The 26,360-nt window shown below is 49.2% G+C and overlaps 1 protein-coding gene across 2 annotated transcripts in view; it reads right to left on the reverse strand.

The window, feature by feature from the left end:
• Positions 1 to 20,670, reverse strand: part of ASB13 (ankyrin repeat and SOCS box containing 13) — a 321,247-nt gene extending 300,577 nt beyond the window's left edge. The window contains exon 1 of one of the 2 annotated variants that reach the window (XM_069629642.1): positions 20,202 to 20,670. In XM_069629642.1, coding sequence (XP_069485743.1) covers positions 20,202 to 20,274 — 73 coding nt within the window. In that variant the 5' untranslated portion in view covers positions 20,275 to 20,670. The remainder of the gene's footprint in view (positions 1 to 20,201) is intronic. The other variant, XM_069629640.1, reaches the window with a different exon arrangement.
• Between the last annotated feature and the right edge of the window lie 5,690 nt (positions 20,671 to 26,360).

The following is a 26,360-nucleotide window of genomic DNA, read 5'->3' on the forward strand; positions in this document are numbered from 1 at the left end:
CTTCATCTGAGGCCAGAAACCTTTGAGTCATTTTTGACTCCTCTCTTTCCTTCCTTCCTCATATTCAGGACATCGCCAAGCAGTCCAACTTTCAACTCTTCCTTCTCAAACGAATTCTCCCTTTCCTCACTTTGCCCCAGAAGCTCAATGTTACCTGAGCTCTGGTTCTCCCAAGGTGAGATTACGACAATAGCCTTCTCTTGAATCTACTCTCTTCCTCTCTATGACCCCTCCAGCTAATCCAGAATAGGACAGCGTGATTTATCCTTGCCTCAAGCCCAGAGACCGCATCTCTCCTGACCTAAAATCTCTTCATTGGCTCCCGGTTGCTGCAAGGATCAAGTTCAAATCCCTCTGTATCATCCATAAGGCTGTCCAGGACCATGGACCACGCTATCTGCAACTTGCTCTTACTAAATACTCTCCCTCTAGACCTCTATGTTCCTCTGGTACCAACTCTCTGTGTGTCAAGCATTTCACTAAACAGAGGGCTGGTGGCTGATCTTTTTCCTCGGCTGGCTCCCTCTTATGGAACCGCCTCCCCTTTTCTCTTCGTCTTGAGCCGGACCGCCTCAAATTCTGGAAGCTTCTCACCCACTTCCTTTCTTCTTCCCTCCTCTGCTAATCTCACGGTCGCTGTGATTGGTGACCAGGGACCTTATGTGTCTTTCGGGCCCTGGTCTCCCACACACCCAATCGCATTCAGACTCTGTCTACACAGAGTACTTGCCTTGGCACTTACTGGCCTTCACCACTGTAGGCCTGCACTTACCCATTTATTTTTATTTTACAGATTATAGTTCCCAGGCACTTTCTACTCTGTGCACTGTGAGAAACCTGTCGGTGCTCTCACTTGTAGACCCCAGGGTTCCTTTGATCAGGTGGCATGGGGAGGGCCATCACCCTTGGATCCCAACCTTGGGGGCGGACAAACGAGGGAGGATCACTTGGGCAGGGGGTCCTTGGGGATTACCGGAGGAACACCCTCGGGAGAGACATGGTATTCCCCCCCTTTTCGACACACCACCACACGACCTTTCCTCCACCTTTATAGATTATTGGAAGACTTGTCCTTTTGCCCCCTCCCCAATTCCAACAGGTACCAACAGGAGGCGTAGGAGAACCAGGAAAAGGAGAACAAACACAACACCTCATATTTTACAACAAGATCAATCCCCTTCTCCTGGTAATATTTTTCCTCCTTTTCCTATCGCCACTCAGGAATACTACAACTCCCAGAATTCCTCCCCACCGTTTCACCCCATAACCACTGGGAAGAAGAAGAGGCAGACTGGGGCTACGAAGATTACCCATAGGAATCAAAGTGCTATGAATTCCTATGGGCGGTCTCCATCTTGACCCGTTAACAAGGACAGGCAGAGTCAGGCAGGGCTGGGCAACCACTCTCACCTGATTCTGGTTAACTCTCCCAGTCAGTATAAAAGGTGGATGGAGCACACAAACACACTTTGAACGAGCTGGGGATGCTGAAGGAAGCACAGAGGCCAGGAGTGAAGAACGAGAGCTGGAGGAACCCTGGAAGGCCTGGAGCAGGAGGACTGCCAAATTACTGAGCCTGTGAGTACAGGGGAGGCTGCAGTATGGAGCGAGATTTCTGACTCCAGGGAGCCACACCAGGGGCCGCTGGGTTTACCTGGCAGTGCCCAAGCCAGAGCTCTACCTCTGGGCCAGACAAGAAAGCCCAGGCCTTTGAGGGGCAGGTGGTGAGACCCTAACCTCAGGAAACATCCCATTTACAACCCTGCAGCTCCCAAAACCACCGGAATGCCGTTTTAGGGGAGATGGCAAAGTGGCAGCAAAATAAAACACATCGCATCGTGGGACTTGTAGTCCTAAGTCATTTTTTGGGTAGAACTTTTGAGCAAGGTGGTGCACCAGAAGGAGCAGCCCCTCCAGGGTTATGGCGAACCAGGCGAAGCAGAACGACAAACCGAGGGGTTAATCCAAAGGGGCAGGAAGCTAGAGAGCCCCTGCCAAGAGATAGTTATTTCCGAAAAGGCTGTGAGTTGTGCACGACAGCCCAGCAGGAAGGGAGAAAGAGCCTTTCGATTGCTACAAGGTTAGCAGCCACCCTCGCAGGTGAACGGCAGAGTTGGGGAGGTACAGAAGCAGCAGTGGTAACAATCTTGACTACTACATCAAAGGCGTGAAAGACAGAAAGCATCTTAATACGACCAGTGAGTTGAGGGAAGCAAAGAAAGCTTGGTCTGTGTTTAAATGAAATGCTTGCAACAGTATCCGAGGGGTGAAGGTTACACGAGCACCGATAAACTTCGAGAGAAAGTGAATCCATTGTTAAGAACTGTGAATACAAAATACAAAGTAGCAGAGTGGTCCGGCAAAGTGAGATTGCCCAAACGAAAGTCTCTATGAAATGTTTTAAAGTTGCAGAGGCAGCGGGACGTGAGAGATGATGAGCATTAAGTGAAAAGCTCACAAACTGTTGAACTTTGTTTTGTTGAATTTGGCAAGAGAACGAAAGGAGAGTATTAGCCCGACTGAGGGCGACCCGCGTGAAAAGTAAGAGAAGTGTTTGTGCCTGACCAAGGGAGACACGTTTGTGAAAGTAAAAGGATGGTCCGAAGCCCGACCGAGGGAGACCCGTTTGTGAAAGTAAAAGGAGGGTCCGAGCCCGACTGAGTGAGACACGTTTGAAAAGCAAGTTATCGTAACAAGTACATTTTACAAAAGACATTGGAACTGAAGAAACTTATGTAAAGTGGAATTAAAGAAAGAAAGGAAGGAGGGTCGAAGTGGTCATGTGGAGGTGAGAGCGAAAATCCTCAGAGTTTCGAAAGTCTTCGACAGTGAAATCAAAATACGAAAGGAGGTTTGAGTCCGACTGAGGGGAACCTATAGTGTGGCATGTGGAGAAAGCTTGGAGAAGGAAAACCCATCAAGGTGAAAAGGTTTGAGCCTGATTGAGGGGAACCCACACTCTTTTTTTTTAACTTAGTAGTAAGGACTGCCAATAGTTTTTTTTGTATATGCCCTTTTTTTTTTACTAGACCCCATTAAAACTGCCTTATTATTATTTGATGGTCGTAGCCTGCTCCCATCTTAGATTTGGGTTTAGATTAGGCGTTTATCTCATTCATTATAAGGTTCAATAAACACCCTTGAACTGTGATCACTTGTATCTGTCTTTACTGTTGCCACCATGAGTACCTTACAATGTGCAATGATGGATGTGTGCAGTGAAGGGCATGACAGTGATAGGCATGTGCAGTGATAGACACTTGTAGTGATTGGCATGGGGAGGGATAGGCACGTGAAGTGATTGACATGCCGCATAGTGATAGTCACGCGCGGTGATGGGCTCATACAGTGATGGGCATGTGCAGCTATAGGCGTGTGCGGTGATGGGTTTGTGTAGGGATGGGCATGTGTACTGATAGGCAGGTGCATTGACGGACATGCGTAGTGATGGCCATGTGCAGTAACAGGCAGCTATTCTGATGGGCAAATGCAGTGATAGACACATGCCCTGAGGAGCATATGCAGTGATGTGCACCTATGCTGTGGGCATGTGCAGTTAGAGACATGTGCAGTGGCAAGCACATGCTGTGGTGGCCATAAGCAGCTTTTGTGGGCTGGTCCTTGCACGGTGACATGCTGTGCTGCCTTGAGCAGAACCCTAGCTCCCTATAACGTTCCTACGTCGGTTCTAGTGAGTCTTGTGGTCTTTATTCACTGGCTGCTGTCCTGGGGCCATGAGTCTACATGAGTCTATGATGCACTGTGGTAGGCACTCATGTGCCAAGCAGGCTCTACCTCACTTTATCTGCCACCATGAAGTAGATTGCAGCCAGGGCAGGTGTCATGAACACCTTAGTGGAAATGAGAACGCCCATTCTGTCGTGTTCATTGTCAACGGCATACACTGCGACTTTCTTCAGTGTAGACTTGCACTGAACCCTAAATAGCAGCGTGAAACTACAACGTCTATGTGAAAGTGTATTTAGTTAGGCTAGTGGTTCCGCTGCAATGGTGCAAGGTACTAGCAGCACCAGTGGAGTGCTGAGCCTCTTTCAAATCTAATATTCATCCAGCAGACTTGTTTAATGTTCCAGAGAGGATAGAAAAGCGTGTGAGATTCTGTGGGTTCGAGTGTGCGAGAAGTCGGCCATACACTGATTTTATGCATGCATATTTCGATGTTGTCTTCTGCTCACCTTCCCAGGTGATACATCCTGTTGGGGGTCGGTCAGGGCCCCCATGCAGTCCCGTAAACCCCCACACTAGACAGACACTCACACACACGTCTTGCCAGTTCGGGCTTCCCGGTCGCTCTGCTGCGGCCGGGAACGCCCCGTTTATTTATGCAGCACGCGGCAGCGTGCAACGTCACGCCGCCGCGTGTGAGTTACATCACGGGGCAGCGCCACACTCCTTTTTCCGGGAGAACACTAAACTACTTTGAACAAACACTGCAAGCCACACAAACACAAACTGCTTCACTTAATAACACAACTTGCCTAAACCCCTTTATTGTCAACCACCCGGATCCCCTTACTCAGTTTGGTTAACCAACAGTCCCAAAATATAATCGCTGAGGTAAGCGGGTTTCCCTCGCCCAGCCCTCTGGGGGTACCTCCTGCTCACCTCCGGCATGTGAAGTCTTTCAGCAGGCGTCTCCCGGGCAGGGGACGCAGGGGTGCTGGAGGGGCCTCCTCCGTCCTCCGGTATCTCCCCCAAGTCCGGTTCCAGCGGAGGTTCAGTTCTTGAGTCACCCAGTTTCTTGAAGAAGCTGACATTCCAGGTGACAGCAGACCTACCGTCGGATGCCGTTACCATGGATCCCTTTACGGCCACCACATCCAACGGCTCCGGCTCGTAAGGGAGCGACAGCTTTCCGTGGGGGTGTCGATTACGGATGAGGACTTCGTCCCCCGGTTCCAGCCGCTGGGGGCGGAGCCCTCTTCGCAGGTTTTCCTGCTCAGTCCTCACCCGCCGGTCTGCCTCGACCTGTTGACTGTCAATGACCCCGGGTTCCTTCTCTCCGACCTCGGGTAATAGTCCCCGGGGGAACCGCTTGAACAGGGCCTCTGCCGGAGCGACCCCCGTGGATGCATGAGGGGTCTTGCGGTACACCCTAAGAAACTGATACAGGGCTCGCTGTAGTGACTGTCCTTGTCCCTGGGCAATCCTGAAAGTCTTGTTGAGCGTCCACATCAGTCTCTCAGCATCTCTGTTTGCCCTGGGCCACAATGGGGATACCTTCCGGTGCTGGACCCCGCAGCTCTCCATGAGTTCCGCAAAATGCTCACTCTGGAACGGCGATCCCTTGTCTGAGCACAAGGTGTGGGGAAACCCATGAGCTGCGAACACCTTCTCCACAGCCACGACCACATGCTCGAAGGTCACCGACTCGACAAACTCCACCTCTGGATACCGTGAATATTCGTCCATGATTGCCAGAAAGTGGGTGCCCACAGATGTCGACCCAAAGTCCGCATGGACGACCTCCCACGGCCGCGTTCCCCGGGGCATTGCTTCTATTGCGGGCTCTCGCTGTAAGGGAGACGCCGCCTGGCACCATATGCAGGCTGCCACAAAGTCATCGACCTTGCGCTCCAGTTCAGGAAACCAGACCTTCAGACGCAGCCTGGCCTTAGTCTTGGCGGCGCCCTGGTGCCCATGGTGAGCCAGAGCGATCACGTCTTGTACCTTGGACTGGGGGACCACGATCCGGTCACCTCGCAGCAGCAGGCCAGACGCCGAGAATGAGAGTTCTTCCTTAACCTTCCACAGCTGCTCGAGTGCTGTCTTGGCCTCCTGGGTACGCCCCGCCAGGGATTCTAGGACAGACTTCCAGGAGCCGTGCTGCATGGAGTGCTGGAGAATCTTGAAGCACTCGTCCTCGGCAGCTGCCGCTTCCAGCTCTGAGAGAGGCATTGCGTTCGGCGCGGCTGCCTCCACCACCATCTGGACGTGATTGTCGGCTTCCTCATCGCAGGTGTCGTACTTCTCTCCCCCACGCACTCCCGGATGTCGTGAGAGATAGTCCGATGCGTTGTTGGCCCCTGGCCGGTACACCAGTGTCACTCCGTATTTGAGAAGGGCGAGCATCCACCTCTCGATTCTGGCCGGTGGCTTGGAGGATGACCCTGCCAGAATGGCCAGCAGGGGCTTGTGGTCCGTCACCACCGTCACTGGACGCCCCAAGACATAGAGGCGAAAGTGTCTGCAGCCCTAGAGGACCGCCAGAGCCTCACGCTCAATCTGCGAGTATCTTTGTTCAGTTTCAGAGAGCGCTTTACTGGCATAGGCCACTGGCCGGATGCTCCCGTCCCGGTCCACCTGAGTTAAGACGGCCCCTAGACCAAATGGACTGGCGTCCACAACGATCTCCGATGTTAGCGCCGGATCGAAAAACGCCATGGTGTCCTCCGCTGTCAGGGCGCTTTTTATGTCTTCAAAGGCCGCCTGCTCAAGCGGGCCCCAGTGCCAGGCTGACTCCTTTTTCGTCAGAGCCCTGAGTGGCTCTGACCTTGAGGCAAGGTTCTGGATGAAGCGCCCACAGTATGCCACCATGCCAAGGAAACTCCTAATGTCCGACGCCAACTCTGGAGGCTGTGCCTTCTTAATGTCCTGGACCTTCCTCGGGTCTGGTGAGTCACCCCCTTCTTTAAAAACAAATCCGAAGAATTCGATGGAAGGGCGCAGGAACTCACACTTGTCCCTGTTAAGGGTGAGACCTAGCGATTGCAGTCTCTCAAAGGTCCTCCCCAGCTTTCTCAGACGGTCCACCTCGGTCTTTGCGAACACCAGAATATCATCGCTGATGTTTAAAATGCCCTCCACACCTGCGAGGGCACCTTGAATAATATTCTGAAAAACCTCTGCAGCCGAGGACACTCCAAAGCTGAGTCTCTTGTATCGGTAGAGCCCCCGGTGAGTGGTGAAGGTGGTGATATACCGAGACTCCGGATGGAGAACGACCTGGTGATATCCCGCTCTGAGATCTAATTTGGAGAAGAACCGTGCCCCTTGAACTTCCGCAATAATGTCATCGATGGTGGGGGTGAGATGCCGCTCCCTCTTAATGGCCTTGTTGGGGAGCCTCATATCTACACAAATGCGGACAGAGTCAGGTTGCTTGGGCTTCCTAGCCACAACAATCGGGGATACCCAAGGAGTGGGGCCCTCCACCTTTTCAATAATGTCCAAATTCACCAGGTTGTCCAGCTCCCTGTCTACCTGCTCCCTGAGATGGAACGGTACCCTCCGGTGTTTCAGGGCAACGAGCTGCACAGACTCATCGATGTGTAACCGCCCCGGGTCACCAGTCATCCTTCCAATGCCCTTGAAGAGGGCAGCATATTAATTGAGCAAGTCATTGATGTTGTAACGCTCACCTGATTCCCACGGAGGCGCAGGTCTGGCTTCGAGTGCTGATGCTTCTTCAATGGTAAAGCGCAGGACTCTGAAGATGGACAGGAAGGGCCCTCTACTCTGGCTTCTCCGGCTCGCAGGAATATTCCCCTGTGCGTGAAAAGGGAGTATTACCTACTGACTGAGTTATGCTCAAGCCTCCCACTCTCTTCCAACCCTCCACGATACCCTTCCATGATTCCCCGTGAAGTCTCACCGTAGGGTCTGAAAGGACGAGCTCTCCATCCTGCTTCTGACGCAGGGGCGCGTTGAACCCAGTTACTTCACTGGATTGAGGTTGGATGGGAGTTCAGGTAAGCTTGATTATACTGGTAAGGCGCTGTAAAAGTTCTGTTGCAAGTTCAAAAGTTCAAGCTTTAAATAATAATGTTCATTGTCTTTTTTGATGAATGAAGATTCCTTTGGAGACTTCTTGCAACAAAGCGCTGATGTTGATGTCTTTTCCCCACAGGGGCCGGGGTTCGGAATGCCGGAGATATGGCGCCGACCCGAAGTGAAACGTGCAGTTCCAGTAAAGATCTGGTAAGTCCTAGATGAGCGCTCAGGTAATGTTTTTGCATTCGCTCATCTAATGTCTTTGTCTTTTTTCCCCATAGGGGCCGGGGTCCTGCTTGGAAGCAGCAAGACCCGAAATGAAATGGGAATGACCCAAAAGGTAAGTCTTAGAAGGAAACTGAGCTTTTCATATTCCCTTCCTTCTCTCACCTCTTATTCTTGTCTTTTTCTCTAGGCTCTGGGAAGTGGCTGTGTATCCGGATGATCGCTGCTGAAGATGGAGGAACCCAGGAAAGGTGAGTGAAATGCAGCGCTGCAGCGATCGTAACAAAATGCTTTTAAAAATGATGTCTTCCCTTTCAGGATCGTCGGTGATGTCTCTGTGGTGCAGATTAGCTGGTAGGTCTCTTGTCTCCCTTTGCAGGTGACCCAGGATGCTGACAGGCGTGGCTGAAGTCCAGATGCAGGAGCTGACACGGTGAGCGTCCAGCTGCGAGGAGCAGAACAACGCGAAGCGTGAGTTGCTGATCGGGTCTGGTTTAAATAGCTTTGGAAGAAGTTGCAAGTGTGTATCCTTCCTCCGATCAGGTATGTATCCTTCCCCGACCACACCCGGGTGGAAAGTAGTCCCACAGGTAAAGTAGTTCCTATTCAGGCCTCAAGAGGGCCTGGATGTGGCAGCATGGTCTGCATCAGGTAAGTGCACATTAAAACACTTGAACACATGTCGAGCTTTATGAGCCTGGTGCCAGGACAGAGGTCCAACATGAGCCTGGCACCTAAGGCGCCAGGACTGAGTCCAAAGGGCCCCAGCTTGGGCCCGCTGGCTATCCCCTGGGGGAAATGATGCCTGCCTCTGGGGTTGCTGGGTCGGACCTGGCTCCTTGGAGGTAGGCATCATGACAGATGTCTTCGAGATACACCAAGTACGCGAAGCTGACAATTCCGAGCACCTCTGCAGCCGCACAGCTTAGCAGAGTGTTGTTGCTCACGGGTGTCACGTAGAACCGGGCTTTGATCTGCGAGCCCTCATGCTCCACCTTCGCTACGAAGGCACTGTCCAGTGGTATTGGTTCCAGTCCTCCAAACGCAAATATGTGGACCCTCGGTGTGAGCAGCTTCGGGGGGGATTCAAGAGTGTCATAGTGCCCCCTGGCCATCACATTGACCGAGGCTCCCGTGTCCACCAGCACTGGGACCGGCGAATGATTGATCTCAACCACACATCTCGGCTGCCTTCTGTTCTTTCCTTTTAGGACCTCCACACTGAAGACAAAGAAAATGTTCTCTGCCTCCTCCTCCTGGGCATCCTCCCCGCCCTGGTCCACCTGCGCCACATTCGGTGGGCCGTTCTGGCACGGGACCCAAACTCGAGCCTGTCCTCTCGGTACCAACACGGGCAGGGCAGCCCTGCATACTCTCAAAAAATGGTCAGGCAGGCCACACCTACCACATGTCTTTCCAGCTGCCGGACACTTTGTCAGGTGAGGGAGGTCGTATCCGCACTTCTGGCACGATTCCCCCACTCTCCCTGCTTTGGCAAAGGGCAGGAAGTGGGCCAGGAGTGCCGCCTTGGCTGCGTCATAGCTGCCATCCCCCGCAGGAAGCGACTCGAAAATGTCCTGGGCCGACGGCCCAGTGGAGTACAGCATCGTGGCCACCCTGCTGTCGTCATCCGTCACCTGGGCAACTGGCTGCATGACCGGTGGCCCCTGAGGTGCAGGAGCTTGACCGCCTACTTGGGGTTGAGGGGGTAGCTGTGGAGCGGCCACTGGCTGTAGAGCTTGAATCACTGGAGCCTGAGGAGCTTGTTGTTGACCTCCCGCTTGGCCACCGTCTTGGGGAAGTGGTGCGGCTGCAAGGTGCCCACCGTCTTGCCCACCAGCGCCACTCATGGGCCTGAGCGCACAGGCACCCCCACACTAGGACCTGGGGGCCGCAACTCAGTCACCCACCACCACCACGCACCTGGATACCCCTTCCACAGGCACAGCGACGGTCCAACCTGGGGAGGGAATGGTGGAATCGTGCCTTCGGCTTTGATGAATTAGAAAAGATGACTGCCCACTTTAGGATCCGCCACTGCAGTACTCCGCCCTGATGATGAAGAGGACGAAGAAGAGGCCACAGCAGCCTGATGATGAAGAGGATGAAGAAGCACAGTGCCCCTCCACTGCAGCAACACCAGTGGTGTAAATGTTCTAAAAATTGGTTGAAGGAAAGAAGAAGAAAAAACTGGGCTAGGCAGGCCTTGCCATTTTAGCCCTTCTCCTTGCTCTCACTCAACGTAGGAGGCCCAAATGTGAAGTAAAAATCAAAAAGTTAGACTGCCTGCAAGCAGTTTGTCCAATAATTAGACCTGGATCACCTTCCCCATCCAAACCGGAGCTTGGAGAAGTTCCACGATCGTGTTGACAAAATGGCCACCAGCCCCGTGTGCGATCCGCAGCCACGGCATGAAACGAAATGTCATTTGTTCCGTTTCCGTGTAGAAAACAATTGTGACATTGATCACCGCCGGGCCCGGGCATCCGCATCCACTCGTCGCGACTGTTGGGGGTTGGTCGGGGCGCCCATGCGGTCCCTAAACCCCTACACTCACACACACGTCTTGCCAGTTCGGGCTTCCCGGTCGCTCTGCTGCGGCCGGGAACGCCCCGTTTATTTATGCAGCACGCGGCGGCGTGCAACGTCACGCCGCCGCGTGCGAGTTACATCACGGGGCAGCGCCACACATCCCAGCCTCCCAATTGGGTGCATTTTCGCTTGTATAAAATGCGTGCGTCTTCTTTGTTCATAAAACTCTTTTTTTTTCAAGTCAGTGCCTTGGATTGTTTTATCATTCATTCTATGGATATTTTGTCATCCTCCATTCCCATCATGCTAAGGAAAGATTAAGGAGATGTCCGTTTTTACGCCCAGAACCTCATTAAAGTCTAGCACAAATGTAGCCCCGTTCGTTGCATTCATCTCTTGCCTAATGTTCATTTAAAGCCATTTGATGACAATCCTGGTCAGCGGGGCGAATAACTGGGAAGTAGTTGGTGGTTATATTTGGCAATAGAGCAAAAGTCTTTGGCAAAGTGCTCTGCCGCCACCCAGCGATGAAAGTGAGCACTTAAACTACATTGCAGGCCCATTATTTCTTACTTGTCCCAATGTCATTTTCACTCGGAAATTGCGAGTGGAAGTGTAAATTGTGCAGCCTGCCTGGAAGGTTTTGTAGAATATGGCAGGCAGGGTAGCCATCTCGGCTGGGAGATGGGAGAGGGGGGCGGGGGACTCCCTTAAAAAAAAAAAGTGTTTCGTTGTTATTGTTGCACATGGTACATCCGCAAAATCCACACAACATTGGAACAAGTATATGCGATGGAAATGCCACCCTCTTGGCAAGTTACAAGTACAGCAATTGTGTGATTACGCCATTCGATATCTGTGTACCACCTCATCTTGTGTGTGAACAGCTCAGAAAAAACGGAACCAAACAAACAACAAAGAGCTCAAAAAATGTTCGCTTGTCAGCAACGGGTTCCTGTGTCAATGGGGATGGGGAAACACTTGTGTATAGGTGTGTTATAAATGCCATATTATATCATATCTTATCTTGGGAGTCGTGGTGTAGGCAAGCATGTGGGTGACACTCCAATACCATCACGGTGGTGCAGCGCAAAACAACCATGGGCATGACCTTTGCACTGTGCGACCTTCAAAATTAAAGACAATGGTGTCTCTGTAATCTGCAACCCCACATCCTTTTCCCATTTGCCTTTCAGCCGCTCATGCACTGTACTGGCCTTTCCCAGGAGGCATTCATAAATTCGAGCTGTCGGTCTACAACCATCCTCTAGGTCGTACAGTAGAGATAAAAGGGCCTCCTCTTCTGGCTCGGCAGGCCACCCTTCCCATTTTTGTTTGGCCACATTCAGTATCTTCATATGTCTTAGGAATTGGCCTCCAGGTAGCCCTTCCTTCTGTATCAGACCACCCAATTCTCTAAATTTCTCAAACATATCTCAAACATATCTACCCAGGTGATATGCCATGGATTTCCCAGAGTCTGGCCTCCCTAAGTTCTCCCAAATGCATACAAGCATCTGCTACAATGAGGGCATTCCGAGAATACGAGTATATCGGATGGATCATCTTAAGTGTACTGACCCAGATCTGTCTGCCCAGTCCCACTATCAGTGGGAGCCCATACAGGATCTAGGGACCCACAGAATTTCCTTAAGCCTAGCTGGTTTCACTACCGTCTGCAAAAGGCCAGTTTCAGCGGTGAATCCGTCGGACAGCTACATAGTCACATAACGAAATTGGGTAGCCAAATAATACATTTCCAAGTTTGGGAGTTGCACTCTGCCCTCACTATATGGTAGATATAGTGTTTTGAGTGCAATCCTGCAGCGTCCTCCTCCCCATAAGAAATGTCTGAGTGCGGTTTTGAGATTTCGAAAGAACCATGGCTCTATGTAGTAATTATTATGATTATTAATGTATTTGTTTAGTTTGATGAAAACTTTACAAAATAAAACATCAACATTAACATTATACTTTAGATGTAAGTCTAAACCCACCTATGCACTAATTCACACAAGTTACAAGTTACTCACCGTTATGGATCATACAAGCAAGCTAAAGCCCTTTAACATATGTAAGGCTTAAGTAGTCAAATTAATTAATTAAAACGCTTTACCTTACTGTTTTAAAATAGTTTGACTACTTATAATTTAAAACACATTAATAAACATTTAAGACTCAGATAAAACCAAGGCACATGTATAAGACTTTATATTAGAATCATAGTGGATTATCGTTAAGATTTACCCACAGTTGATACAGGGCTATGTAGACCCCTTGATTCTCTGTATTTAGACAATATTTCCAAAATGCCTCACTTTTAATAGACTCATATTCATGTACAAACGGTCTCAAGATGGTCAGGTATTCGAGTCCTAGCGCCAAACATTCTGTTAAAATATGTCTAAGAGTCTCAAGGATGTCTTGCTTCTTGTAGATTCAGCAATAGCTTTCCTTCAGTGGAAGCTTTAGTTGGGCAACAATCAGAGCCAAAACTGGCAATTGATTGTGCGCAATCTTAATCGAAAAAAAAGGACTGCAATGTTTGGGCACTGTCTTAGATATTGCTGAGGCCGTAGATATGTATGCATTACGCCAACATTATATATATGGCTATGTAGCGTCTCTAAATGCACATAATTGCTAGCCCAATCCCAAATTTAGATTTTTCTTATAAAGACACGTCGTAGTGTTTCATAGGGAGTATTTTTTGCATAATCGGGACCCCAACCAATGGCCTTAAATAGGTTGTAGGCTAATCTCTCAAAACTATCGTTACTACTGGTATTATCTTCCAGCAGCCGGAGTAGTTGGCATTGAGGGTTTGAATGTATTTTCAAATGTAGTAGCCCACGTTTCTTCAACAACTCTCCTTTCCGGGACATCAGCCCTAGTTCCAGTCATACATATTGTACTGGTGTAGCCGAGCTGAGTCTCAGAATCCTTTTCCAAAATGGTCCCTCTAATATGTCTAGAAATGCAAGATCTTTCAGTGCCAATGCTTCCAGTCCTTATAATACAGTAGGACACAACCATTGTTTATACAGTATTATAATTCCATCAAATGTGAAACCTGCTGTTTCCCTTGCAAAATGTACTATTAGTTGTGTCAATCTTATGGATTGTATTTTCTTTACATCCACAATGTGTTTGTAAGTTATACTTCAGCTCACAGCCAAGCCAAGATAAGGATATGTATCTCCATATTCTACCTTTCCTAGGCTAGTATCAAAATTAGGACACTTCACCTTTTTTGCTGATACCAGCATTGTCTTCGTTTTTTCCATGTTAATTTTAAGTTTATTCTCCAGTGCATAGCCACAATGTTGAAACATGGTTTTTGCACCTAGATGGGTATAATTTCTCAAGGCGAGATAGGCAACATAGAGCAAACATGGCACGGATTGGCCCCCTCTTTTCGGGCAGCAAACAACAGTAGGTGTTAACCATCCCGCGAGATCTGCCTTATACAAATTATATAACAGTGGCGCCAAGGTAAATAAAAGGTTTATTCCAAAGTGTTTTGCGGTCAACACTATCAAACACAGCTGTGAAATCGATAAAGTCTACGTATAGTGTCGGTCCTGTAGCACTTCGAGTTTATGATGGAGTCGAGTATTCTAAGATTGTGGGCCTCATTACGAGTTTGGAGGTAGCCATGATGCTATTAGCCATGGGTGTAATTTTAGGGGACGACAGGGGTGTTTGTCCCCCCCAACTTTCATGGCACACCATTTTGTCCCCATTCATTTGGCTGGGGCACCTTTTCCTCAGACGTCATGTCCCCCCCAACATTTTCAGCAAAGTTACTCCACTGCTATTAGCACCATGGCTGCCTCCAAACCGGGCTCCATTACCGGGTTCCTTCAATGAGGAATAATCTGGTCATTCCAACATTGGAGGACCCAGTAATTCCTCCTTGAAGGAACCATTCCCCATTCCCATTTGAGCCCCCATAGGGCTCAATGGGAATGAGGGAGGTAATTACGGGCACATTACAAATGGCCCGTTATTACCTCCCTCTTCCCCTCGCGGGACCCGGAATGAAGGGTGCCAGTCCTGTACCGGCACCCTTCATTACGGGACGGCAAGGGTCGTAATGAGGCCCTGTGAGTTGTACTATGTTAGGCAAAGTTTGCATGCAGTACCCTCTGGGAACACTACATACAACTCTGACTACAGGCATAGGAAACCCAACCTTTGGTATAAGCTTGTACTACACAGTTTTGGTAGCGTGTTGAGCAGCCAGGCTTATCTCAAGAGGGGTCAATGTGAGCTGTAGAGGTGTTACACAGAGATTCACAGTGACAAGTATTCAAATAAACTCTTACACTCAAGGTTTCTTGAATAAACAATTATTAATTTATTTATCAGTTAATTAGAATAAGCCTTCAGAAGGGAGCAATATAATAGTAATACACAAATACACTTCAATACTGAACACACTTAGTTTCTAAATCAGTAAATACCCTTTGGGGATGGCCCACAGACACAACCTACACCCTCAGTTGACTTCAATAGCTAGGGTGCTGGGGAAAGTTATATCTTACTGTTTGCATTCAGAATACTATTATATGTTGGTAAAAGAAAAAGATGATAAGAACAAGAGACCACAAATATTCTTAAGCAGGCAAATACTTATGGATCCCCACAACAGAGTCATTCAGTATAATAGGCTAGGCCAAAGTCAATGGACGAAAGTCTTATATAGGATGAATTACTAATTACTTCTGGTAGGTAAGTAGAAAAGTCTTTGCACAATGTTTTAGAAGTCTTTGAAGAAAAAAAGAATCACATGTAGGGCCACAAGCCGTTAGACTTGTGAGTAGTAGAAGATGCAAGCAACTCTACAGCAAGAGGTAAGTTCTCTCAGACTTTGTTACAGTACCTTTGAATTGAAGAAAGTGCAGCAGATGACTTCTGTTCCTGTGCAGCTCTGCGGATCTCACTGTTCCTGGGCCTCAGTCGTGGGGACAAGAGGGAGGACTTCTGGGGACTCCTGCACTGCAATGAGACAGTCACTGCTTGCAACCAGCAATCTTCAAATCAGTGGCTGTTCAGTGTTTTAGCTCCTCGTGTCTACAGCAAATAGCAACACCATGGTTCCTGGCTGTCGAGATGGGCTTCCCTTGCTTCCGGGGTCAGTCACTCTTTTGAGGGGGCTCAGGCTCGTCAGTCCTGCTTCCTGGGAGTCCAGAGGATCTTCCTGAAGCTCTAGGCCAGCTTAAAAGCAACACACACAATCAGGTGCTCCTCTCCCTGGCTATACGGTTTCCAGCAGCAACTCTGTGGAAATTCAACCAGCTCTGAGACGGAGGTCCAGGTGGCTTACTTTGGAGTTGACTGGTCCCACCAACTCAAGGGGAGAAGTTGCCCTTTTAGGGGCTTCTTTGTCTATACGAATTAGGAGTTTCAGCACAGTAGCAGGGCTTCACCGGGCAAACCAACGGCCCAGGATTTGCAGCAGATGTCCTCTTCAAGTTCTTCTTCGATTCCTTCGTCCAGTGGTCAACTCTGCCTTCCAAGCCAAAAGCCTTGCCTTTTATTCAGTTCTCTCCCATCAATTCCAGCCTAGCTGTAAATCACCCAGCAGGGTGGCTGTCCTTGCCCGACAGTCAGCCGCCCAATCACTACAGAGTGCATTTGGGTCTCCTAGGAGATTAAGCACAGGGAGTTTCGGGCACCTCCCTCACTTCCTGCCTACCCTAGACACCCAGGAGCCAGAGGCGGGCTTCACTCGTGAAACCTGCCAAAGGCAAAGCGAACAGTGGGACCAAACCTGGTTTGGCATGCAGAGTAAATCTCAAGAAGGACCTTTCCACAAAGACAATGCGAAAAAAAGAGAACCAGGGCTATTTTGACATCTTGGGTGCTTTACTGCGGCTGCGAACGCAGCCCGCGGTAAATGCACACCATGGCAGTTGAAACAAAACCACTGCCACCAGCCATTCAGTGAAGAAAGGGTAACATAAAAATGTTACATGAAAAGCTAGACAAAGGGGATACTAGGTAACCCCTCCAGCACCCTATTGTAAGGGTATAATACAGAATCTTTGCGTTATCTGCCCACGTCTGCAGAGCTTTACGTACAAATGTTGACAATAATTTGCAGGTAACGTCAAGTAACGATAGCAATCTGTAGTTCTCAGCTAAACTACGGTCTCCCTTCTTGTAGACCGGCAGCAGTATCGCATGTTGCCATGATTCTGGTATGCTCTGCAATTGACAAACCTTAGTGAACAACAAACACAACAGTCTAGCAAACAGTTCTGGGTTTTGTTTAAGCCAACCCATTTGGCCCACGAGTTCTATAATTTTTAAGTTGCAAAATGGAATTTTTAACTGTATATAGTTAAATGTAGTATATATTAATGCGCATTCGTGAATGCATACAATAGACTTGGAAGGATAATCATCTTGTTTATAGAGACCCTACCCATAAGCGAGAATGGTAAGCAAGACCAGAATTTCATGGATTTCTTAATCCCATCCATCGTTCTGACCGTGTTATGTCTGTGCGTGTCGTGAGGCAAGTGTGTAATCAGAACACCCAAGTATTTAAATGTGGTAGATGAGAGGGAGGTCCCTTATCGCCCCCTGAACTTCCTCAGTTGTGACGTCGGCCTCAAGACGTTCCCGTTCCATTGGGGGAATCTTTTTGAGTTGAACTGAGTGTAGGCATGCTTCTTGCAAGGTGTGGTCGTGACAATCAGATGTGTATGGGGAGGTGTAGAAGGTTGTGAATTGCTGCAGCTGGGTGTCCTCGGTCTGTTCATCCGAAAGCAACTTTGTGACAAACTGCAGCTGGCACGCCACACAATATGTCTCAAAGTTGGGCACTTTTATGCCTCCTTGATTGTAGGGCCTTTTCTATTTCGCTAGTGCCAACTGGCATCTTGAGTTATGCCATAGGAAGTTACGGCATATTGTGTTGAGTCTCTTAAAAAAGCCCTTGGGTATGTTGTACCGGACGTTAGTGAAGTAGTGTAGAAGCCTTGGAAGCACCCCCATCTTTAAAAGTGCTGTCCTCCCCATCACTGAGAATGGCAATCCGCCCAAAAGCCATAGGGCCTCATTACACGGTAAGAGGTAACCATGCCGCTATTAGCGGCATGGCTACTCCCTTACCGCATACCGGGTCCGGGTAGGCGGTATGGGGACTTACCAGGTCATTCCAACCCTGGAGGACCCGGTAAGTCCCCATGCCAAATACCATTCCCCATTCCCATTCGAGCCCCCATAGGGCTCAATGGGAATGGGGAAGGAGCTAATAACGGTACCGCAAATTTGCGGTACCGTTATTAGCTCTGAAGTCCCTTAGCGGGTCCCGTCCTTAACACCTGGTCAGATCAGGCGTTAAGTATGGGACCCTCTGAGGGACCTCGTAGTAGGGCGCTAAGGGATTACCGGCACCGGTAGCCTTACCGGTGCCGGTAATCCCTTAGCGCCTACCGTGTAATGAGGCCATAGACTTCTCAATTGTATCTACCGCTTTCAGTGTGTTCTGTACGTGTCCTCGCTTCATGGAAGATATCCACTCCCAGGTATCTGAAGGAATTTACTTCCCACTTAATTGGTTTCTCTGGCAATGTATTTAGGGGTTTCCCTTTATACGCTGCTAGGGGAACAAGCACAATTTTTGCACATTAATCGTAATACCAGATAGTTCCGCATAGCAGTCGAGCACGTCTAGAATATACTATCGCCAGCATATAGGGAAATCAAATTCTCCATGCCCCATACCGGTATGCCTGCCTCTTGGTATTCCTTCCTGAGATACACTGCTAATGGCTCCAAAGCCAGTATAAATAACATTGGGGACCAAGGGCAGCCCTGCCTCGTGCCACTTCCTATCTGCCATCGGTCTGAAATGGTACTTGTCTTGACCCTTGCCATCGGGCTGCTATATAGCAGCTATACCCATTTTATGTATGTGGGCCCCATGCCGAAACTCTTCAGGACCGCCAGCAGCCAAGGCCATCTAACTGAGTCAAATGCCTTGGTCGCGTCAAGCGAGGCCACAGCATACAGGTCTGAGCTGTTTTGGGTGTGATCGATAATGTGGTGCACCCTCCTCAGGTTGCACGTAATATTCCTGTCTGGGACATATCCCGATTGATCCGGGTGTATACGCTAAGATATTGCTGGCTTGAGCCTGTTGGACAGTAGCTCAGCCAGTATTTTCCCATCCTGGTTAAGCAGCGACAGGGATCTGTAGGACCCGCAATCAGTGTCTGGCTTATTGGGCTTCAATGGTGGGACAATAATGGACTCACATAACGACATTGGCAGCATGCCTGTCTCTAATGCTTCATTCAGCATTGCTAGCATTGGGGGTACCACCTCTGCCATGAATTCTATATAAAATTCACTGGGTAACCCATCCGCCCCTGGGGCCTTACCAGTCTGGAACCCTCTAATAGTAAATTCTAGCTAAGTGTGCATCGTTATTGTCAATTTCCTGACTCTGCCTGACCCGTGTCCTGGGACACGTTAGGTAAACGGCTCCAGTGTTAGTCCGTTGTCTGTTACCGTGTAAGAAAGTGTTCGTGTTGGAAAAGGGGGTGGGGTTAAGGCTTCTAAATATCCTACAGGATAGGAACGGGGAAAGGTGTTACAAGGAAGGGGATACCGTGTCTCAACCCTGAGTGTCCCACTTCCACTCCCTGAAGACCCCTCGCCCAGGTGATCTTCCCCCACTGGTCCACCCCCAGGAACTGGATCCAACAGCGATGGCCGTGTCCTGGCCACCTGGAGGACAGAATCCCGGGGACTAGTAAGTGAGACACCTTCGGGTTTCTCACATGTCCATCACTGCAAGTAGCTATCAGTTTACATTGCCAACATTACATGGGCCCATCCATGCATCTGCCCATTACTGCACATGCCCACCCCAACATGTGCCTATCACTGCAAATGGCTATTACTGCACATGTCCATCAGTAAACATGCCCACCACTGCACATGCCAATCACTGTGCACTTCCATCTCTGCACATGCCCATAGCTGAACATGCCAATCACTGCATGTGACCATCACTGCACGTGCCTATTACTGAACATGCCCATCCCTACACGAGCCATCGCTTTAAGTCGCTATCACTGCACATGCCCATCACTACATGTGCCCATCACTGCACATGCCTATCACTGCACTCTCCCGTCACTGCAAGTGCCCATAGCTGCACATGGCAATCACTGCATATACCCATCACTGCACGTGCCTATTACTGCACATGTCCATCCCCACACATGTCCATCACTTTGTATTTAACACATTCGAAAAAATAATCCCTCTCTCGACCAAAGGGTGTTTGACCTATTTAAAAGCATTTTGCAAAATCAGACATGCAAGCAACATTGGTCTCAGGCCCAGTATTGAGCAACCAGAAATGCGAAGAGGTCTAGCTTGCATTTTAGATGCATTTCAGAAAACAGAAAATCCACAGGTACTCATGACAACACCCATATAACAATGGGAACTTCATGATGTAAGCGAGAGCAAACAATTTGACTACGCAAAGCCCACGCTTGGAACTGCCAACAACACTCAGACACAGCCTCACCAATGTGCTGCATTCCAGGCAGTAACAAACAAACGGCCTAAATCCTAACAATCAGCAATTCCCTAATGGGTGGCCGTTTAGCACCCTCACTGCAATGTGCAGGTGAATCAATGCATTGCAAAGGTACTATTAGCAAAGTACTTACTGCGCTCTGCTGGGCAAGTGCACCCTGAGGGGGGTGCTAGGTGTTTGTCACTCCTTGCAGCGTCCTTGAACATTTGAAACGCCAGGTAACTTTGCAATTGTGGGCTATGGCGAAGCTGCCACTGCTTGTTTTGTTTAAGGGGGTAGGTGTACCCTGCATTAGAAAAATGCAGTAACCAAAAACGAAAGGCCCATTGTTGCGGTGCAACCCACAGTATAGCACCAGATATGCACCCTGGCACAGCTTCAACACATCATGGACATACAGGGTTTGTGAGTAAACTGCAATGACTGTAACATAGGGCAATCGCATTCACTGTAATATGCTTGGGGCTTAGGAATTTACAAACACACTGTACCATAAAGTGCTTTAAAAGGGGCCACTTAACCCATTTTAATGTAATAACCGGTTTACTACCATTCTATATAAGCCAAAGCTGTTAGCTTTGCCAATGCTTGTTCTGAAAAGGACTTCAATGAAGGACAAGCATAGTGCTTATACATTGAGTGGCTGGCAGACCTGGTTTAGACATTTTTATTACACCACTAGTGCATTAGTAGCTCCAATTAAGTCATTAACTCTCAGAAGACTGTTTTGCACTCTGAGTGCAAAGTTTGATAATCAGGCTTGATTAATATTTTCTTTGTTTGAAGCTAGGACAGGGTGCAAAACATCTTTACGTGTTCTGTTTATTAGTAGAGAGTGATTGAAAATATGTACATGTATGTGCTAGACAAGACACACAAATACATTGTTAAAATGCAGAGCGCACTCAGTCGCGCAATTGCACTGCCCTTCAGTCACAAATGGGGCAAGTGACCTTTGTGTGTGGCTAGTAGCTTTCAACTTGACATTTTGCACCCTGCTTCCAGGCACTACTGGCCGCCAGACTCACTTAACTATACGACTCATTTGGGGGGCGTGGCCAAGGAGCCATGGAGTAGGACGTGACTTTGTGAGTCTCCCATCGATCCTACATCATCCTGTCGTGTACCGAAGATGCAGCCAGGCAAAACGTGAAGGAAAACAAGTGAACTGCATGGGAAAACATAAGGAATAAGATGACATCACTCCCATGAGAATCCGCTGAACGAAAAGGCTGCAAAATAAGGAGAATAAAAGCGCGAGCAGTCCGAGTAGCTGAGAACAAAATGGCCCCTGTGGCACAACAAAGGAAAGGCAGAGCGCCGTAGAAAGGACGAAGCAGGACGGCTGTAGGAACGAGATGGGGGCACTACGGGGGTTTACGAGTGCAGAAAGACACTAATCAGGAGTTATCCAATAAATGCACTACGGTGCGTTCCGAGCCCTGGCAGCGAAGTGGGCACTGTGCTGAAGTGGACCCCCCCTCCCAGAGCGTGGCGAGGCTTGTGGGAGACCCACCGCAATCGAGGCAGTTACTGCCATTGAAGTGTAACTGGGAGCCGCGCGCCGCTAGTGCAGATTACTGCCAGCGAAACTGACACAGGAGCTGCAGCCGAGGCTGGGGAACGCCGCTCGTGGCCAGAACGGGAGATTACATTAAGCATCCATGGGAAGCTATATTGGATACATATGAATGGATCTGCGATCAAGGCGAAACTGACAATGAAGTCGAGGTGCGGAGCCCGAACATTCACTGGGAAAGGCTAAGCATGATCTAAGGACTACAATTAAGAGGCGTACAGTGCCCCGAAAACATGGTGTGTGCTGCTGACAAACTGGGCGGGTCCTCATACGAACAGGGTGGGGGGGGGGACTGCCTATTTGGACTAGTGCAGTGTCCAAACACAACCGAGCACAGCCTGGGCCCTGAGTAAGGCTGCAAGTGACAGAACTCTAGCCGTCCCCAACGAGAGGAAGAGAAATAGGAGACCTGATACAGAGTAGCAGGGAGGGATGCGCACTGCACTTCCAGCATCAGGATATAAATACATGGGACCAAAAAATCACTCAGGAGAGCACGCTCGCAGTAAAAGGGGGACTTGGGACACACTGCGGTAAGGCAAAAAGGATCACAACGAGGGTGTCCTGAAATCTTGAAGCTGCTGCAGCTCAGAGGTACTGGATAGCAGCTTGAGGAGCATAACAGCACACAGACACGGCATTGAGCCTGCGCACGGCAGATACCACATGATTGAATAATGGCAGGAGGCTGAAATAGGGAAAGGGTGCACACTTTCAGATCCTATTTGGATGGAAAACACCCCAGGACAAGACGTAAGTGCACACCACTGCACGCTGGCAACTGTGCATCACGCTCCCACGCGGCAGGCTGGGTCCCGACCTGCAACAGAACCACGTTGGACCCACGGGCCCGAGGATACGCATGTGAGGTGGGGGACCGGATCAGAGCCGGGACAACATGGAGAAGCGACAGAGCGGCGGCTCAATACGTGGGAGGACACAATCCATCCATGCGACGGGCGGCTTGTCCCACATTGACATTACCCGGAGTTACCCAGCCCCTTGGAAAGCAGCCCCGAAGGCATCGCCACAGTCGGGAAGAAACGCCTAGCTGCGCCCCAGGAGTTTGGAGATTGTGTGAATATAGGCACCAAGATGACATCCAAACTTCCTAAAGCCAGGGGGAAGCAGTCCACATTGGAGGACCTCACCAAAACCCCACAACAGACGGAGGGGGCACGACCTAAAAACAAAAACCTGCAGGTGGATGCGACCCCGACACGAGATGATCGGCAGAACTTGGAAGCAATTGTGGACCTAAAGGTTGCGTGGGAGAGCAAGCTGGAAGCAGCCACAGCTGAACTCAAAGCAGCACTGGAGCTCAAAGTGGGCGCAGTACAGGAGGAAGTCAATCTACTAAGACAGGATGTACGGAAAATAGCACAATGCACAGATGAGCTGGAGAATGAAGTGACCACAAACACAAGAGCTCGAACATCTCATGCCTCGGAGATTCATGTCCTGAAACAACAGGTCAGCAACCTAGAGAACAGAGCGGAGGAGGCTAAAGGGCGTGCCCGGAGGAACAATATACGTATGGTAGGCCTTCCGGAGAGGGAAGAGGGCCCTAACCCGATGGACTATGTTGAAAACATGCTGTTGCAAGAAATAGGGAGCGGGGCCCTTACGCAAGGATTTGCGGTGGTGAGAGCACATAGAGCGCTCACAAGGAGACCTCTCCCGGGACCCCCCACAAGGCCAATAATTGCCAAGATACTGAACTACCAAGATAGAGAGAAGATATTCGAATATTTCCGCAAAGGGGGCACCATAAAGAGAGCAGCTGCGAAGATCTCGGCGTACCCTGATTACACTCTCCAAGTCCAGAGACGGCATCTGAATTATGGCACAGTGAAGAGGAGATTGCGAGATGCAGGCTTACAATATATGCTGATGTATCCAGCAAAGCTGAAAGTGTTCCATAAAAACAAAGCACTGTTCTTTGAGACTCCGGAAGATGCAACAGAATGGCTGGATACCCAAAACTGTCTGGAAGGAGCGGAAAGTCAGAAAAAGGACGGCACGCACGAGTGAAGCCTGATTCGGAGACCGAGGTGCTGTATATGCTGTGACTTTGGGACTTGATTATACGATAGAGTGAAAATGTGTGGAACCTATGGGGCGACAAATTTAGAATATAGCGCGGCAGGTGCATGAGATGGTGCAGGAAATAATGGGAGACGCAGAGAAGCACTCTTGAACCCCAATAGTTAGGAAGTTAGGCTGCCAGTAGAGTGGCAACCCCCTGCTGGGCCCTAATATAGGCATTGCCGAAGAGGTAATAAATGCGGGTAGGCCTGAGATCCAGGGATGGAGCTGGGCACCAGTTGGGGCTGGGGAGGGGTATTGGGGAGTTTGTAGAAAATGAGGGGGAATGTGGGGGTTAAAGTTTGGGAAAGAGCCTACAGCCATGAGTGATGGCTTTAAAGGAAATTCTGCAGATTCATGTGAAGAGGGGCTGGAAGGTATTTAATAATGGGGGACCTCAAAGTGTTAACTTGGAATGTTAGGGGGCTCAAAAGTTATCTGAAACGGAATAAGGTTATGATGTACCTGCGCAGACAAAAAATAGATATAGCCCTGATACAAGAGGCACACCTCACAAAAGAGAAACTGGAGATCATTCAGAAGAAATGGAAGGGGATGGTGGTTGGCGCGACATATTCGGCTTATGCAAGGGGGGTGATCACATGGGTGGCACCGCATGTCCTGTTCCAGTTATTAAAGTCTAAGGTGGAGGCAGATGGGAGGATGGTCGCGATGAGAGGGTTGGTGGAAAATAAAGAAATATATATCATAAATACTTATGCCCCGAATCAGGACACAGTGGCATACTTTAGGACCCTGTATATCAAATTGAGCACATACCTGAGGGAGGCGGTGTTCTGGGGGTGGGGGTGACTTTAACTGTATGCTAAACCCGAAAGTAGATAGATCGAATAACAAAATAGACAAACCTTTTCCGGCAGCCAGGGTACTGCAAACATTGTTAAAGGACTTTGGGTTTGCGGACGCTTGGAAGATGCGCCATCAGCAAGACAGACAGTATTCACATTACTCGGCCCTGCAGAACTTGCATACCAGGTTGGATTATATGTTCGTCTCGCAAGAGCTGATGGTAGATATAGTACAGACTGAATACAGGGCAAGTGTCTTGTCAGATCACTCGCCGCTGACCCTCACGTGGCAATACAGACCCCCAAGTGCAAGGATACCGACATGGCGCCTAAGAGCTGAAGCGTTAAAAGAAGACTTGAGAGAAGAGATAGTCAGCTACTTTGAGATTAATACCGGTAGCGTAGGGTCAGCGGGTAGGCTCTGGGAAGCCTTTAAAGTGGTAGTGAGGGGGTGGCTATAGCTGAAACTAAAGGATTGCAAGGAGGGATACTAACAACACTGCAGGAAATGGAAAGGGAGCTGGAGAAAATGATGAGAAGAGAGGCCAACACTAAAGAGGACGCTGAAACCATAAGCAGGCTTCAACAGGAATGTGCGGGACACTGGGAGAGATTTTGTAACCTAAATTACAAGAGATACGTGGAAAGGCAACACGCGGGAGGAGATAAACCAGGTAGGTTGTTGGCATGGTAATACAAAAGTGAGACCCCTAGATCAACAATCCGGGCAATAGAGAAGTAAGATGGGCAGGTAGTGGACACCCAAGAGGGCGTGAATAACGAATTCCTAAAGTACTTTCAACAATTGTATGGGGATGAAGAGGGAAGCGACCACAGGGTCATAAAGGAAACATTGGAAGACATAGGTATGCCGAGAATTAGTGCAGAGGAGCAAGCGGACCTAGATGCCCGATAACTCTGGAAGAACTAGAGGAGGTAGTGGTGCAGTTACCCACTTGCAAGAACCCGGGGGCTGACGGTCTCCCTAGTGATTTTTATAAACTGTATAGGGAGGAGGTGCTCCCCCGCTTCTGGCCATGTTGAATGAGGCATATCAAATAGGAAGATTGCCGGAGTCCCTGAGAGAGGCGGTTATAATACCACTCCCCAAGCCCAATAAGCCAGGCAAAGATTGCAGATCATTTAGACCGTTGTCAATGCTTAATCAAGATAGTAAAATGCTCACCGCAGTACTGGCAAATAGGATAAAACGTATTATTGACAAACTAATACACCCTGACCCGACCGGTTACGTCCCACATAGAAATATAACTGACAATCTAAGGCGACTACATCGAGTGATAGAACACACGAAAGGGGAAACATCGGAAATTGCAATTGTATCGCTAGATGCAATTAAAGCATTTGACTCAGTTAAATGGCCATGGCTGACGGCAGCCCTATCCAGTTATGGGATAGGACCTGGGTACCTTAAATGGGTTAGATTGTTGTACAGCGCGCCATTGGCCAAGGTTAAAGCGGGAGCGATAATATCGGAAAGGTGGCAACTTAGCAGAGGTACTAGACAAGGATGCCCGTGGTCCCCCATCTTGTATATACTAGCGCTGGAGGCCTTGGCGATATACCTAAGGCAACAATATGACCTGATAGGGATAAACATAGGGGGAGAACCGCACCTGATCTCCTTGTATGCTGACAATATGCTGCTGTATTTACAATACCCAGAAGAAAATCTCCAATATGTTCTGGAAGTGATGGAACGATGCGCAGTGCTGTCAGGTATAGTGGTGAACCCCAATAAATCATGTATATTCCTTATGGGTAAATACGTCGGCATCCCACCAGAGAAATTGCC

The sequence above is a fragment of the Ambystoma mexicanum genome, chromosome 12 (genome assembly GCF_040938575.1).
Source record: "Ambystoma mexicanum isolate Mex_15411 chromosome 12, UKY_AmexF1_1, whole genome shotgun sequence".
NCBI lineage: Eukaryota > Metazoa > Chordata > Amphibia > Caudata > Ambystomatidae > Ambystoma > Ambystoma mexicanum.